The 18,102-nt window shown below is 38.0% G+C and overlaps 2 protein-coding genes across 3 annotated transcripts in view; both read left to right on the top strand.

Moving 5' to 3' along the window:
* Positions 1-993: 993 nt before the first annotated feature.
* On the top strand, positions 994-14,163 carry LOC120784490 (transcription factor E2F3-like). Of its 2 annotated transcripts, none has more exons than XM_040118350.1 (8): positions 994-1,554; positions 3,954-4,074; positions 5,860-5,990; positions 6,123-6,211; positions 7,163-7,321; positions 7,903-8,017; positions 8,742-8,883; positions 9,938-14,163. In XM_040118350.1, exons 1-8 carry the CDS (start codon positions 1,273-1,275, stop codon positions 10,228-10,230), a joined length of 1,332 nt encoding a protein of 443 aa, XP_039974284.1. In that variant the 5' UTR covers positions 994-1,272; the 3' UTR covers positions 10,231-14,163. The 2 variants fall into 2 exon arrangements, with proteins under 2 accessions (XP_039974284.1, XP_039974285.1); XM_040118351.1 differs by having other exon boundaries at positions 1,438-1,904.
* Positions 14,164-14,559: 396 nt separating this feature from the next.
* Positions 14,560-18,102, top strand: part of cdkal1 (CDK5 regulatory subunit associated protein 1-like 1) — a 238,596-nt gene continuing 235,053 nt past the window's right edge. The window contains exons 1-2 of the mRNA XM_040118310.1: positions 14,560-14,682; positions 16,877-17,040. Of these exons, the coding sequence (XP_039974244.1) occupies positions 16,883-17,040 (158 nt within the window). The 5' untranslated portion in view covers positions 14,560-14,682; positions 16,877-16,882. The remainder of the gene's footprint in view (positions 14,683-16,876; positions 17,041-18,102) is intronic.

Genomic DNA, 18,102 nt, shown 5'->3' with positions numbered 1-18,102 from the left:
GTTTTTGGATTTTGTGACCTTCTGTGAGTCTGCTCAGTAGTTTGACTGAGCCACTGCAGGCCTATTCAAGCAATGTAATTGGTATGTTTGGATTCGACAAAATGCTCATTCTGGCTACGCTGTTCTTCTGTATGATGAGTTTATTTCTACTTGTTGTCAACATCATGCTGAGGCAGACCGGTAGGGTTTGCTTTGAGTCCAACAATGTAGTTGATGTATGTTATAAATTAGAGGCTCTGACCAGACACAAAGTAGCACAAAAGAAATAAATTTGCAAATGGTTTTAAAAGAATAAAGGAAGGGATTATAGGTTCTGTGCAGAAAATATGATGCATTAAGACAAACATGATACTGCCACACAATGTTAAAATTTAAATTGAGCCATCTTTCAGAGGGGAAATTTTTACTCCACTGGTTTTACCAACTGATACAACACTGATCCTCACGGAGAAGGTCACTATTTAATTCTCAGAGATAATTTTGTAATTCTGACCTCTAAGGGCCCACTAAAATCAAGTTAAAAATGGGGGCCTAATATTATGTCAGGGGCTGAAAATTCTTGGAGCCGCTCCTGCTGTAATACTTGAAAACATACAAAATTATTGTGGCATTAATTTACTGCATCAAAAGAGAAATAATAAATACATCAAAAAATATCACACTAATGTGAAAATATATGGCGAGTAGATATCAGATTGTCGCGTTTTTTAAGTACACAGTCGTGTTTTCTATTCTGTTGTAGGTTGTCTAATTTACCTCTTCACGGTCTCTTCAGCACAATTGGTCAATTGCGCCACTTAGCGTCCTGTCAGGGAACACGCAAGGCGTGACGGATGACGTCGCCTGTTTACAACTGCCAATGAACACGTGGCGCACTGACTCTTGAGCTCTCATTGGTCAACACGGCAGTATAGTGGGTGGGGCTTCTTTTCTGAAGGACCAATAGTGTCTAGCATGTAAATTCCGTTTGAAATTTTCCCGGGAAATCTGAGTTTCGCGGGAGGGCTCTTGAGCGCGTAAACCGTATCCCTTCATTCATCAGGCCGTTTCCTGAAGCCATTTCTAGACGGGAGAAACGAGAGTTGCGCTACTTTTTAATCCGTTGCATCTGCCTAAATGCACTTTCATAAAGAAAAATACTTTACAAAAGTCGATGAATCAGACTCTCATCTTTACTTCGGTCTGATTATTTTTGTAACTATTGCGGCGGATTAGCAGCCATACGGGCTTGAAAGTACAGAGACAAGAAAGGGGTTACCCCGAAAACGCAAGATGAGAAGAGGGATCTCCTCGGCTCCGGACAAAGTGATTTTAGCGGGGGTTGGGGGCTCTCCTCTGGACAATAATATAATTTTAACAACTCTTGCGGATCGTTTAAACCCCGGACAATCCAACGCTACATATATCCAAATAATAACCACCTCACCGCCTTGCAACGTAACACAGACATCAAATGTGTGTTTATCCGAGCCTCAGATAAACAACATTTACACAACTCCACAACAAGCTGCAGCAAACGGAGCAGGACAACGACCCGCTCTGGGAAGACCGCCGGTAATAATCTACACAGCTCGTTTGAACACATTTGGCTTGCTACAACTAGCCACAAACACGACAAAATGTTAGCCTGCTAGGTTAGCCAAGCTTGTTGTTCGGGCAGCTAACGTTAGCTACTTAGCCAGGGCATTCCCACGACTCAAACTAGCGAGGTGGCTAACTAACGACCGCTAGCTAAGTTACCCAAGTAGGTTGGTAAAGTGGTTTGTTGATTGTAGGGAAGCACACGAGGAGTTTAAGTTGGTTTTGCTCTTACAGAAACGCAGACCTGTCATCTAATAGCGTGCTATGCTAACTTCATGGTGCTTTTGAGTCCGCTTCACCCTCGCAGGCAGATGGAAATATTGGTAAGAGATGAGTAACGTTAGCGGTGGCCTAGTGGCTGCTGTTGGTGTCTTAATTTGGGGGTTGGGGGGATTTGTTGGGCAGCTTGGCGCTTAGTTAGCTCATTTTTCGCTTTCTAGCAAGACACGAGTGGCTAAACTTGCAAAGACATGGGCATATACATAGCTTAAGATTTACTTCAGCTTTGAAACCACTCGGTAGATATTTCTCCCAGTCGTCTCTGAAGATGCAAGCCAACTTGGATGAAGCTTGAAAATATGTTAGCTTTTTATGCTAGTAGCAGTATTGATTATTAGAGGACAACATTACTCGTCGGCCTTCACCTTAATTTTGATCAAATGTATTGTGTCCCTCTTTTGTAAATAAAGTCTAACGTTATGATGCCTTTCACACAAAGTAAAGTGAAACTTGAGTTTGTTGCTTTAGTGCTGATGCACATTTCCTCTATTCTAAACATGCACAAATCACACAAAATAGTTTGAGCAGCATTCGGGGTGTTGGTTTGTTCCTGGCTATTCATCTTTCATGAACTAAACCAGTTTCTGTATCTCAGACTGAAGCCATGACCAGGCAGGGGGTGAGGGGAGCTGCTTGCTGATATAAAATGGCTGACATTTTGACTGTCAACAGAGGGCATATTATTCTCTCATACTAGGGCTAGATCAAGTAAGATATATAGTATTGGAGATGGGTACAACTATGATTAAAATAGTCTGTATTTAATAAGGGTAAACTGACTTTTCCCCTAACAGGGTTTTAGAGGGAAATGCAGCAGACCAGCACTCTGGTAATGGGGTTTTGCTCAAAGACACTAAAACAGGGTGGATTCTTGCCAACACAAGGGTTCCCCTGTTTAAGACACTATTCACCAAGCCACCTTGCCACATAACAGTGATGATGACCAGACTTCCAAGTTAGGCTGGCAATAGAAAAAGTACTCAGTTTTTCACTGAAGACACAGCATATTATTGGTTCAGAAATGCTTATGTTAGGCGGTTCGACATTTGGAGCATAAAGGCTCAGGGATCTCAAACACATTGCTTCAATGGGTTTAACATGATTTTAAATACTAAAGTGGAATGAGGCAGATTGCTGCTGAAATAAGAGGTGATGAACATACTTGGCCTTTGTCAAGCTAAACTATTAACTTAGTAGAAGTATGTTAACGGTTTCCCAGAATTTGATTGTGACAGGTTAAACACTGGCGACCTATAGCTTTGAAGTTAAGATGAACGTAGACATCAAACATACAATAAACTCTCAAATGGCAGTTGAGCTTAACATGCTACCAGTAACATTAGTTGGGTAAATAGGGTACAGAAAATGACTTGACATTCTTACATATTAGGTTGGGATTTCCTTTAAACAATGTTTGAAGTGCCTTGGTATGAAAGCAAAATGACTTGACCATTCCCGTTAGTAATGGGGTCATGTGGTCTCTGAGAATACTCTTATTAGTATACTTGTGTTGATTTTCTTTGGCATTACTATGTGGCACTGTGGTCAGACCCAGAAGTGTGAGTCACTCTTAAGCTATGTGGGTCTGTCTTGGTCAATCAACTCGGAAAAGAAGAAATCAAAGACTGGTTTTGTGACACATCATCAGATGCTAGGCAGACTATTAAACTGACACAATTTCTCCATGATACATTGGAATTTTGATGCCGAACATCCTGTATTTTGACAATTTATAGCAGGGTCCTCATTGCTCCACTTCAGAGATTGTGAAACCAAAATACGTCCGTGGTTATCAAACTTAAATGGAAAAGGGTGTGAAGAACAATATCCACTCCGATTTCGTGAACAAAGTGTGCTGCAGCAAGTGTGCTGTGTTTATCAAATAATTTTTCTTTGAAAGTTTTATTTGTATTATATTTTATGTTCGATTTTTGTTGTACCTCTGCTTCAGAGACACTGAAGAGTGGGAATCAAAGTTATGATGCATCATGGCATCATTAATTTCTTGTGAAGAGGCTTCAAATATGACTGATGCCTACCAAATGACCGAAACGCCAATATCTGCTTTTAACAGTACCTTTTTGTCCTTCTAGGCAAAAAGGCGATTGGCGCTCGACGATTCAGACCATCAGTACCAGTCAGAACCAGCCAGAACTCCAAGAGGCAGGGGGGGGGCCGCAGCGACCAATGGGGCACGGCTAAAGACACCTAGAAGTAAGGAGCAGGCTATAAGGAGCCTTCTGGCATACATTCAATACATTCAAACCAGAACTTTACAGCACAGTGATTCAGGGTCATAATGTGTGGGAAATGGGCCACACCAAGTTTCATACTCAGCCTAGATGCGGCTACTTTTATACACTTCTAGAAAAAAAAAACATTCTCACTGAGCTGAACACATCGGACCTTGTGATGCTGTAGATATAATCATCAAGGGTTAAAGAACCATGTAATTCTCACTCTAAGTGGAACAGAGTTTAACCAAGCCCTTTACCAGGGTCATGTCAGGGTTTGTGTGAAAATAATAGGCCCTTCAGCTTTCATTCAAAATCAATGATCTCAAAAGTAGTTGGATTATTTTTTCCTTTTCAATAAACAGCAGCCAAATTTGTCAATATGCCATAGCACTGTGGACTTTTCAGTCGTACCATCAACATTAAGTAGTAATAGTGGTAGTAGTAATAGTAGTTTTAAAATGAATTTTGTCATATGTATTCAACAGTCATATTTAACAAAATAAAGCCTCTGTGGTTTCTATATGACATAGTATACAACAAAATATAACAATTTTATTTGTAATCCCTTGAATTTCACTGAAGGTTCCTACCGGAAAAATGGTTGGACCTGAAATGGGAAACACAAATACACATATTTAAAAAGCATGAAAAAAGGTAATTTATTCTCCGCCTGATTTTCCACAATATGAAACCCTCCTAACTGCTGTCTAACTCAATTGGATTATATTATTAAGCTTAATCAGTAAAAAAAAAAAAACAAAACAAAAAAGATACCCTCTCAGATGTACCTTAATTTTCTGTTTACTCTACACATGTGTCTCCTGCTTGGTTTATTGAAGTAAAATGAAATTGGAAGTTAAAAAAGTAGCAAAACCTGTAAATGACTTGTTGTGTTCATGTTATATGGTCTGCCATTATGTTGCAATAGTGTAATTATATTGATTCCAGCCACGGGATGTTTTGGAGAGTTAAGGAGGGGCCTGCTGTGGCCCCTGTGCACCTCTCTAAAATACTGTATAGCTCTGAGAGGAACTGATGCCATCAGCACAGAGTTAGATATAGCTAGATAGGTTGATGTTATAATACAAGTCCAGCTGGTAAATATCTAACTTGATGCTTTATGTAAAACGTTTCCAGCTGGCGATTATTTAACCTCAAATTAACTTGAACCCATTGCTTGACCTGTAGTGAAGGCATTGATCTTGTCTTCATGTAAGTCACACATCCCCAGCTGATTATGACTGATTGAGTCATTTGCCTCCAAAATTTCCTGACTGGAAAAAAAAACAAAACAGCTTAGTTTGTTTTTCCCATCACTGCGATGTGCTTCAGCTATTTAACTTTTAAATGTAGTCCAGTACAAAAATGCCATGCTAGTTTCCCAAAATGAGCACAAAGTTGAATCTATATTTTTGTGACATAATGACAGCAAAAATTGAATATGCTAAGCTTCATTCAGTAGTATTTATTTCAAGGTGCTTGTGTTGGAATTGTTAAAATGATACTGTTGTACTTATTATTAATATCTTTCTGATACCTCGGCTGCTTTGGGAAACTTAGATTATGGAAATCCCATGATCTGGTTGACTTTCACATTTGTGATGAAGACACATGTCTCTTGACTTCCAGCTCTCAAGTAAAACTATTTCAAAGGATCTTTCAGTTTCAGTCTCCTTGCAAAAATTAAATATCAAGTATAATGCTGAAATACATTGTCCTTCCCCTTGGTTTCTCTGTTCCTGTTACTTTCACTTCACCATAGCACCCAAATCTCCACCAGAGAAGACGCGGTATGACACCTCCCTGGGCCTGTTAACAAAGAAGTTTGTGGACCTCCTTGCTCAGTCTTCTGATGGCGTTTTGGACCTCAACCTCGCTGCTGAAACCCTACAGGTACTTTTCTCTTCGAATGTATGTGTTCAGTGCAATGAAAATGAATACTCTTAGGGATTTCATTTTTGTGGTTGATTTAGTGGTTGGTAATTTACACAGTTAAATCTAAAGATCTGTATTCTATACTTTTAGGTACAGAAAAGACGGCTGTATGATATCACCAATGTACTAGAAGGCATTCACCTCATCAAGAAGAAATCGAAGAACAACATTCAGTGGATGTGAGTGGTCCTTCTCTCTCACTTGGTTTTCATCTTTATAAGAGAACGTTTTATTTTACCTGTGGACCCAATCAGCCGTTAAAATTTATCCAATCATGAAGAAATGTGAGAAAATCATGCATACTGTATCTACTACCTATCCTTCCATTTTCCTAATCACGGCCAGGCCTGTTTGTATCCAGGTCAGTCTCTTTCTTCCCCTCTCTTTGGAAATTTTGTGCTCTTATATTTGCAAGCTGTATCCCAAGACGCAAATTCAATCAAATTCTGATAGTTTGATCAAAGTGATAATAATAACAAAATGTCTGTCACAGAAACATTAACGGAAGAGAGTTGTGTGTATGTATTAGTTTTGCAGTTTGAAGCTTTTATAGTCTCAGAAAATGGGCGGGTTTATCTTCGGTTGATGTAGCAAAAGTATTATGAACAGGAAGGCAGGTGGCTGCATGCAAGCTGTTGCCACATCAAAGTATGAGGATACCTGACTGTGCTACATTCTACCCTCCGTATTTAATTCTTCTTCATTTGTTTATCAATCACTAGCAAATATCTTTATATATTTTATTTATTTCATGTACACAACATTATCAGTATTTTTGACTTTATTCATTGTTGTCATTTGGAGTCCACTTGTTTCTTGAGTGAAATATTTATGTTTCAGGGGGAACCCATATATTTAATCATACTGTCCTCTGCAATATCTGCTCACAGAGCCGATATCACCTAAGTATTGAACGTACGGTGGTGTCGAAAGTCTGAGACCATTTCCTAGAATGGGAAAGTGGTCTCTGACTGTAAATCTGTGGTCTCTCTGGTACTCCACCAAAAAGGGCAATCAAAGGAAAACTGAGATTAATAGCTTTTTTTGCACTGTTGAAGCTATTGTGCCAAATATTAATAATATGCCAAATCTGTTTTAATTTACTCTCTTCAATCCACTCTCACTCACAGGGGCTGTAGTCTGTTGGAGGTAGAGGGAGCATTGAGTCAGAGACAAAGGCTGACAGCGGAAGTTTCTGCACTGGGAGAAGAAGAGCAGAGGCTTGAACAACTTATTCAGCGATGCAGCCTGGATATGAGACACATGAGCGAGTTGCCAAGCAACCAGAAATATCCTTTTGTTGTTAGCTGACATATCAACCAAAAGTGAAAATTATTCCTGGCTACCTTACGTCAATATTAAACCTTGCTGTAACTACGTTCTCATAATTCTGCAGATACACACATCCAAATTGATGGCAGTGTAAAATTGTTCGTATGCTTAGGCTTGTTCCTGGCTCTCAGTGAATTAATGGTAATACCTCACCTACCTAACAGTGCGTTTTTGAAAATTTCAAAATCAGTTTAAAAACTAACCAAATCCTAAGCAGATGTGCAAGTCTTCATCTTCCAACTCTGTCTTTAGAGAACACCTTTTGGGACTTTTGAATTTTTTCCTGATCATCTTATCTGTTACGCATATGTTGCATAAAGCAAATCTTTTTTTTTTTTTTACATTATAATGTCAAAAATGTTAACTACGTCCTCTAGATTACAACACCAGCCTGTGCAAAGCCATGGTACTGCAATCAATTCAACAGTTTGGATGTTGGTCGTCACTTAAAGAGCATTTTCAGGCTTGCATACACGTTAGTTTAGTATTGATATGTACTGAGATTGCGGTGTTATTTCTTTAACCCTGACCTCTTCACATATGCCTACGTAACATACCAAGACATCAAACAGCTGGGAAACCTCAGAGACCAGACTGTTATTGTTGTCAAAGCTCCAACAGACACCAAACTAGAAGTACCAGATCCTGATGAGGTATTTATACATGTTTTGTTTAAAGCAACAGAAAAATTCAATTTTGACCCTTCTTACCCAGGGAATATTACTATGAGTTTCAACTTTAACTCAAGTGTTGGGATTTGTCTGGGACATGCTAATCTGGAATAATAATCCTCACTGAATGGGATTGATATCAAAGTGAAGCAACTGCTTCTCCCTGCTTCCAGTCTTTACACTAAGCAGTTAAACTTGTCCCAGACCTTACCCTGTGTTGTGTGTACATATTGACTTCAAATTCGTTGTGACTTGGTGCAAGATGCTAAACAGTTGAGTTTCTTTAAATATTGGCAGCAAAGTGGTCTCTAAATTAAAAAAAAAAACAAAACAAAATAAAACACACAGCATCAAAACTTGTGCAGTGTGAGAACTTTAAACGGACACAGCATTTCTTCTGACAGCAGCGCACCAGGTGTGGAAGTTGCAGGTAGTTAAGTTCACCCTCCTAGACTCGGAGTTGCTGATTGGTTTTACCAGACATTTGGGGATGGCATCAAAGTACTAGTGCTGTTATATGGTGTATAGCTGGATTTTTTTGCATCAATTTGTATTTAGGAATCAGTTGTTTGTGTATATACCTTAGTGGAACATCAATATGTTAAGATCATGTGGAAAGGAGACATGCAGTTTTTTTTTTTCTCCCCCATGGAGTTTGTCATATCTATTGCAGTTCTGTCAGTGTTCTGATTTGTTTCCTCTCCAGAGTTTGTCCATCCATCTGACCAGCACCAAAGGTCCTATAGAAGTCCTCCTGTGCCCAGATGAGGAGAATGACCCCAGGAGTCCTGTAAAAAATGGCAACACAGACATTAATGGGAACTCTCCTTTCCTCAAAGTCCTTCAAGGTTTGTTTCAGTTAAGCATAGGTGTCCGGCAGTGTGTTACATGTAGAGGTTTATTGGACTTTCCATCATCGGTTTATTTGTAAATAAAGAAACAATTTAGTAATTTTGGAAGTTTTTAATTATTTCTAAGAAAGGTAGTTGGTGACTTTTTTTTTCTTTTAAAGCATCTTAGTTCCTGTGCAGAATTTCCTGCAGTGTTTTTGTGACTCCCGCTTTCTGACAAAAGGAGTGTTTTCCATGTTGTTGAGCACAGGATCTTTTTTTAAGGCCTATCATTTTAACACACTTATGGTTTGCATGTTAACATGAAGCTCGAAGAACAGCTGAGATTGATGAGAATTTGATAATCAGTTTATGATTACTGTATCTTGTCTGGGCAACGTAACACTTTGGACATGTGGAAAATTTTTCCTGCTGGTGGTGCTAGATAAGAAAGTCTGGGGATTGACAAAGTCATTAGATGTCATCATCTAGTCTGTGCCAAATTTATTGACAGACTGGCTGACCATTACCTTGAAGGTAAAGGTGTACGAATTTTTCCTGACCCCAGTACAAACATCTACAATGTTGGGATAGTTCTCTGTGCTTGTAAAGGCTAGTGTAACAAAGTTGAAGTGACTGAAAACCACAGTCTTGCCGATTGGCATTTGTTGTTAATTAGTATGGACAAAAAAAGAAAATATGTTAGTGAAGAAAGGTGAGAGTTAAGCGCGCAATGCCTAGCTAAACTGGTACTAGAATAAGATTTGTTGTGACTCCCCTGTTTCCAGTGCCAAAATAACTGACTAACAGTTAACCCAAACTGTCTAATAAACAAATTGCTTGTGTCCATGCTGTTGTTGGTTAAAAGACCTGATTCATTGGTACAATCGAATGGGGGGGAAAAAACCCCCCACCTGTGATTAGACCAAGAAAGGTGTTTTGATCAAGTTTGAGGTATCGTCTTCAGTGTAATAATTACCACAACACTGGTCAACATAGCCACTCAGTTGGCATACAACAGCCTCTTGGCCATGTAGAGATAATAACTGATTGACTGGATTTTCTTTCACAGATCCCAGCTGCACGACCACTTCTGCCAGCCCCTCCGTGGCACCACCTTCCTCCTCCACAGCTGTCTCCGTTACCACACTCTCTCCCATTTCGTCCCCTTACACCAGTCTTCTCCAGCAGACAGAGGACCAGATCCCTTCATCTTTGGGGCCTTTCTTAAACCTTGGGCCACCTCTTCTGGACCAAGACGACTATCTTTTAGGTTTGGGAGATGACCAGGGAATCAGCGATTTGTTTGAAGCCTATGACTTTGATAAAATGCCCTCCTGCCTCGATGACCTCCTGTGCAGCTAGCATTAGCTAACAGAAATTAAGATTAAGTGCATGGAAGAGAGAGATGTAGAATCAGTGAGGGTTTTGATGCCTGCGACTGACTGTGTAGTTAGTGGAAGCCAATTTTAAATAGGAGAGGAAACACTGAGGGCTTTTTCAGTCCCATTGGGACTAAATGCCATGTTCTTTCATGGTGTGAGGGATGAATGGCCTTTAATAATTTCACACAAAGACACGACTGGTCAGTGTGCAGACATATCCATTACTCCTTGTCTCAGGCTATGTAAGGCCTCCAGTGTAGCTGAGCGTTGGGGGACATCTGAAAGCCTTTGCTGCCCGTTTGTTTAAACATAAGCGGTGATGGGAAGGATATCCACCTCTCTGTGTAACGCAAGGTTCACGTCACTGTACAGAGAGCAGCTTGAAAATCACCCCCACATCACCTGGCATTAACACACATCCTGGGTGACTGGGTTTAGCAAAAGATTTCAAGCGTAAATGCACCCGAAGTGCACAATTTTGATTACCTGAAACCATCGGTAGAATTCTTGAGTAGGGAAGAGGAAAACTGCTCTGTGTGTTCCCAGTGATGCATTTTCTAGTCAGTTGTCCAAATTCATCAAGCTCATCCTGAGATTTATCCACAAGTTTAAGATGTGTTAATGCCAAGTGTTTTGGGGCAGAGGAGATACTGAAGAATTCTTAATGATTGCATTCTATTGCACCGATGATCTGTGATTGAATGCTCATACTGCTGACAGAGGCATTTTTCTGTGTTCAAATGTAGAGCATTTTAGAAATTAAAATAAATATAAAAAGAAAACAGGGCAAGTTTGGTGCACAGCATCCATGACTACGGTTGTGAAATTACGGTAAGGTCAGGCAGGCTGAGGCTTTTGTCACTTATCAGGTTATCTATTGTATATCTGGGCTTCTAACTATAAAATTACTAAGAGGATGAGTATTTTGTACATTTAAGCACTATTTAGATGTATTGAGACTATTTTTGGTGTGCCCCTGAGTTAACTTTCAAATTTAAAGTTATCTGTAAAATGACAATGGAGAATAATAGGTGTGTGTACTCTAAATGCTCTTAAGGAAGACAGGCATACAGGCGTTTTTATCTGTTAACTTGCTTGGCCTGCCAACTGCTGAGCCATTGGGAAACATCATATTTTGTACAGTGCAATGAAAAATTTAAAAATGCTCAACATGGAGGAAAGTGATGTCTAACCTTACATAACCCAGAAAAAGTTTTCTTTGTTGCTGACAGAAAAGCCATCACCCCTGGGTAATTGGGGTTAAGCAAAAACACATGATGTACTTGTATAAATCTGGCCAGTCAGGACACAGGATGTGAAAACTTGAAGATCTTCTCTAACTCATACTCTTACTGATACTTTGTGAATTTAGGACCGAGACTCCCTCTTTTTTTTGCTGCTTTTCACCTGTCCCTTCCATTGTCATCAGCAGAAGCTGCCATAACAAAACTTCCCCTAATGCCTCCTCAGTTAGACTGTGTGCTGTGAAATTATACTGTGGTTTGAGCTTATCAGAAAAATTTGACTTTGAACCACTCAATGCACACTGCCTAATCAGTGTGCACTGAAAGCAGTGTAGGAGACAGGATAGGTGAGTATTAGTCTTTTTAGGTTTAATAAGTGTTGAATTTTAATGGATTTTAATACTGTAGAAATAAATAATGATATCATGGTCATCTAAACAACAAAGGACTAGATAGCCACTAATTGAGGCTGCACCATGTAATGAAGGGCTTATTTTCTGGCATAACAGGATATTGGGAAAAAAAAAAAAAAAAATAGGAAAAGAAGAAAAAAAAAAGATTTAAAAAAAAGTCCTGTTTTGTAATTTAAGCAAATTCACTGCAACCAAGTCTTGTTGTCATGTGGCCTAGGGTCACCGAATCTTTAAACAGTGGTTAAACAAGAAAGTTTGAGGACTTGGTGAACTAAGCTGTAGGGATGTGATTTTTTTTTTTTTTTTTTTTTTTTCTTTTTCCCTTTTTTCTTCATCTAGGTATTTGAAACAATGTTGATGTTCACTTCTAATAGCTTCTTGTGTTTGGTTACATCCCTCATAATGACGGAAAGCAAACATCTCGCCTGAAACCCTAGCTTTTAAACTAGAGAAACCTGTGGCCGCAGGAAATATTGCTGCTGTTAATGTAAACTTCTCCCCGACCTGATTGATATGTGCTTGAGTCATTGTGTGTGCAGCATGTGTGAGTTAATGTCAAAGATCAAACTTGCTAAAGAGTTAAGCCTACCGTGTGTAAATTGATGTACAGTTTTCTAAATTTTTCAGTGCACAAGGTACTGTAGGCTACCTCTCACTTAATGTTTGACAATAGTAATAGGGCGTAGAGGTAAATGCCATGGTATGTATGAGTCTTTGAATTCCCCTTTGTCATAGAAATGACCCTTACATTATTTAGATATGATATTGGATATTACATCGCACTTTTGTCTTTTAAGGTGTGCAAGATTCCACTTAAACCCTGATATAATAGAGTATGCCTTTGCTCTTAATCCAGTCTCATGCTGTCACATCTTAAATTTGAATATTGGGATGCACATTGGATGGATTGTCAAGCAGACAAATGTATTGCTATATTTCTTTGGTTTTGATTTTATTTTATTTTTTGGGATATTTTCCATAAGTTATTTAGTTCTTTTGTCAGTGTTTTTTGTGAAATGCAGAGCATCTCTTAGACTCAAAAAGCAGTACACATTCAATAATGCATCTATGCATGCAGGCATTCATCCAAAGTTGGCTTATCATCCCTTTAATGTTCATTAGGAGACATTGCCTGCATGTCTGTATGCCACTGAACCAGGATCAGTGACCTGGTTGTTCTCTGCTGAAGTGTGTAGGGAGCTTTGCTTCTGTGACACTGTGTGTCCGTTTTCGCTTTGGAATGATGTGAGGGAGTCTTTCACACTTTTTTCTGCATTTCTGCTATTTTCACTTCCATAGAGTTTTGAAGCCCAGTAAAACCGCTTTTCACGTAAAACCCCAATTGTTAACCTGATCCTCACCCATTCAGGTGAGGAGAAAATACAGTTTTTTAAGTATCTAAGAACTTAGCTTAATTTGTGGCACTCATTAACAAATGAAATTTGACTTAAATGCACAGAAATTCTCTGATTCACAAAACAAAATTTCCCTATAGGCATATTTATATCAGTGTATTTTGTATGTATTTATGGAAAAGTCAAGCTCATATCCCCCCGCAGTTTGGTTCACTAACCACAGTTGTGCTATTTTCTAAGTCCATTTATATAGGTAATTACATTTTCCTCCATCTATTACAAGCGACCAGAATCTGGTCACAATATTTTATCCACTTTTATGTGATGGAAACATGAATTTTGGAAAGATTGTACCTTTCCATGGATTTCTAATGGAATGTTAAAGATTGTAATGCACTGCTAATGCTAGTTAGCCAGTGAGTCTGTAAATGTATTAGGGGTGACTTAAAATTACAGCTCCTTCATTTCTAATGTGTGATTCTGATGTGTGATTAGATCTTGCAGAAAGTTACCATTAGGCTAAATGTGGTGTTAACTATAGTCACGATTGAAACAGCACTGTTTTTCCTGCTATTTTTCTTTGGATATTCTTAAGCTGATACCAAATACAATATACTGATCCATAAATATTCTGTAATGGTTATGTGAAAAGTTAACTGTTTGATGGGGAAGAATTGACTGTAAAATTATGATATTGATGCCTGTTTCCACTAATTACAGAGAAAAAAAAGCTGTAATATCACATTACGTTTTTTTTTTGCAATCTGAAATCATGGGTGAGAGTATTGGTGTGCTGTTGAATGTTTAAGGTAAACTAATTTGATGTTTTTGATGTGTGTCATTCAGTTATATAAACTGTTCCTTTAACATCTGTTAACTGAGGAATTTGAGTTGTATTTGTTGGGGGGGGGGGTAAATGGATTTGTTTTTGTACTTTGGGCGTTTGTAATTGAAAATTTGAATAAAGACAATATAAATAAGAAAATGAATAATTTGTGTATGATTTGTCTTTAGGGATTACTTTGTACTGTAGCGCTAAGTAAAAACATGGCAAATCGTCTGAGAAGGTATCGGTTGGCTGCACTGCTGAAAGATCAAATCAGTGACTGTAAAGGCATAATTTCAACAGAAAAAAAACAGGCCCATATTTTGAAGTATCCATATATCGCTTAGTAACATGCATATTTGCTATTTAAAATTGAATGGTCACAAAATACACATCCCTTCACCCCCTGTATGTGCGAATTGCACACGTGTCTAGTTTGTCCCTCTTTCCCTACCGTCACTCAGCGTAAGTATGGCGGTCTGAGAGTTGTGGTAACAATGTTTTGATGGCGTAAATGGTATTTTTTTCCATTATCAAAACATACATTCATTGGAAGTCGCATTTATCTTAACTAATAACAACATTGCGACCAAGGTAAGGGACTTTTACAGTATCTTAAGGTGTCTGCCTGTCCAAAATAAGGTACACGTGGGTAGTAGCTAGCTAAAGAGGCTAGCCAGGCTAACAGCTAGCCTGGAAATGTTACCCAACAAAATTAAATGCCAGGTTGATAGGTATCTTTCAAATTAAACATTTTCAGATGTCTTTAGTTTTTTTTTTTATCAGACTATTTAATAAAAGTTAAGATGTAAAATTAACGCAGGTGTTACCTGTAATTATGTCGTTACTTTATATGTAGCGAAAGTCAACACCAGCAGCCAAAATATGAGGATATATTTTGGGTACTACCACTTGGTTAAAAAGCCAAATTCAATTCAAGGTTTACACGACAAAAACGTAGTAAGTAAAGTAGCTGTAGTTTTCAGTGCCTTTGTCTTCAGCAGAAAAGTAATTGGATGCATATAAACGTCTCAGAAGTTGGGATGTTTGACCTGCTTACTTGGCTATCCATGGCATCAGCTAGTTAATCAAGTTTTATACTCCCACTTAGCCTGATAGCCTTTTTTTTGTGGCATATTTCTAACGAAAGATAATTTCAGCTGAATAACAAAGAATATTTCTACACTGTAGCTGAAGCAAGGAAAATTGGAGTAATGAGAAAGCACAAAGTGAGAGAGAGGCTCAGTTTAAACGATGAGCTAAAGCTTAACAAACGTTGGTCTTAGTGACAAAATTTATTTTAGTATTGAGTCAAATTTCCTCTGTACATGACAGGTCCAAATTAATACTGGTGTTTTAGAAGACACGAGTGCTTTTCTCTAATGAGCATGATGATGTCATATCCCTTGATCAAGAAAATAATGTATTCTGTAGAGTTTAGGTAGGATTTAAAAAATGTAATGTCATGAATTTAATGTCATCTCTTTATTGAACTATTCTGATTTCACCACCATATACAGTATTTACCAAAAATACAGATCCAAACATCTGAACACTGTATTATTTATATCTATGTCTTTTAGCTGGTCATTAAGCAGATACATTATTGGTATGATTATTGCAAGCAGCAAGGAAGCTCATATTCCACTCCTGTTACAGTGAGGAGGCAGCACGCTACTAACAGAGTAAAATATTATGTTGCATCTTGGTTCAGTCGTCAGGGTGAAGTACTCGATATGTATGTGAAGAGTCTCAGTCATCCAGGTCATGGTATTCTGTAAGTTACACTAGTCAGTTAGAACTGAAGAAGCCTTTCGGATGAGAGGCGAAACGTCTTCAAGAACTTCAAGCAAGTCCATGCTTTCGTATAGCACCTACAGAATGCTCAACATGTATTTAAAGCGATTGCCTTTTTAATAAAAATACACGTACTTACACCAAATGCACATTTCAGTTCTTTTATAGTTTGTACTATACTGTAATATACAGCTTCAGTTATTAACTGATTAGTTGATTGACAGAAAAATAATCTGCAGCTATTTTGATAATCGATTAAACCATTTCAATCATTTTTCACGTAAAAAAAATTGCTGGTTTCACTGGCTCAAATGCAGAAAATTTGATTCTTTTCCTTGTCATATAGTTAGCTAAATATCTTGGGGTTTTGTACTGTTGGTTGGACGAAACAAAGCATTTCATGATATTACCTAGGTCTTAAGAAAACTGTGGTGACAATTTTTTTACTATTTTCTGGTGTTTTTATAGACCAAATGACTAATTAATCGTTAATAATTGGCAGATTAATCAATCGCTCAGTAATAATAGAATTAATCATTAGTTGCAGGCCTACTCTAGTATTCCACCCTTTCATCTAATACTGTTCCTAATTAGTCTGACCTTACATTTACAAGAAGTTTGACCAATGTATTATTTATTTCACTTGCAATATTACGAGTCATTTGATCTTCTGTTTTTGAATTTTTCAACATTCTTGCTAACCCTATCACACTCTTATCTTCCTGCCCAGAGTCACATAAAAAGAAGTGATAATCAATGTACTTAAGACAGGTTTTATCACATAATTAATTATTATTGCTTTTGTATTTATTAAATAATTTATTTTGTTACATTTCTGTGCGTTATGTAATAACAGGAAAACAGTATCTGGATGTCAAAAGTCATTTTTGACATCAATTTTTGGTAAGCAGGGTCTTGACTACTCAAAGCTGTCAACTATATGAGAGACTAGAATAATGCTGTGCTGACCAAGGCTCTGTCTCATTATCAGACCATCATGGCATCCGCCTGTGACTCTCTGATTGAAGACATTGAGGACATGGTGTCTTCTAGTGACCCCACTCCTCACGAGAGACAGTCTGCTAGAAAGAGTATCATACCGAGGTCCAGGAAGAAAAAAGAGCTTCTGAGCAATGAGGAGCTCCATGCTGACAGGTAGGTCAAATGTTTGATATAGTGGTACAGTAACTTATAGTAGATAGCAATATCATCATAAACTACTATTATATATAGAGTATTTTAGGCTGATGATGGGTAAGTAAATACAATGTGATAGTTTGGCATGTCAAAGCAGGAAAAGCACAGGTGTAACTGATAACATAAAAAGCGACTGTACTCCATTTAGTTGATCTAGTTTGATGGTTCTGGTATTGCTAATGTTGGCTAACTGGTGTGCCTTACTGGGGCAATTGATGGAACTAAGCCATTTTTAATGAAATTTGTTTTACCTGTGCTTTTCCTGCTATGGCTAGTCAAAATGTCTGCTGTCTTCCAGAGTTCAGATAACTACTGATCGTGCATCATTGTGTCCATCTTTTCAGTTGCTCAAATGAATTGTGATACAAGTGGTGGATATGTTGACTAAAACATTTCAACATTACCTCATTGACTCAGAATAAAATGTGAAAAATTACTGGTAGATAAAAAATAGATTGTCATGTTTAAGATGTGATTAGTTCAATTTTAGTCAGTTTAGTTAAAGAAGTATCTAAGTAAAACATAATAGAACTGCTTTTTTGTGTTTGTGCTACGTGCAGCTTGTTGTAAATGGGTTTTTTAAAATTTAGAAATAAAAGGACATTAACTTCACTTTTACAGTTTGTCTCACTTGGTCCGGAACAAGGAAAAATTTGATACAGTGTTGCCTTTTAGTTCTGGTCCAATTCATTTTCACACAGACATATTACAGGTGAACGCAAATGTGTAAACACGAGGCTATATAGACTGACGGATAACTCATTCATCGGACTGTTACATGTTTACTGTCATCTTGTATCCTAAGTGCTACATGGATCAGCTGGGGGTAAACCACATTTCAGTGACAGCCAGCAAGTCATGCAGCACTTTATAGCTCCTTGCTTATATTTAACTTCTTTGATGACATGAAGACCTCCATGAAGAAATGATTGATTGATTGTTAGCATTGTTAGTTGAGATTGTCACTGGATTTCATATATCACGAATAATGACAGACGGGTAAAAACAAAACAGACAGAG

Source organism: Xiphias gladius, chromosome 22, assembly GCF_016859285.1.
Source record: "Xiphias gladius isolate SHS-SW01 ecotype Sanya breed wild chromosome 22, ASM1685928v1, whole genome shotgun sequence".
NCBI lineage: Eukaryota > Metazoa > Chordata > Actinopteri > Istiophoriformes > Xiphiidae > Xiphias > Xiphias gladius.
This window is presented reverse-complemented; position numbering and strand designations above follow the sequence as displayed.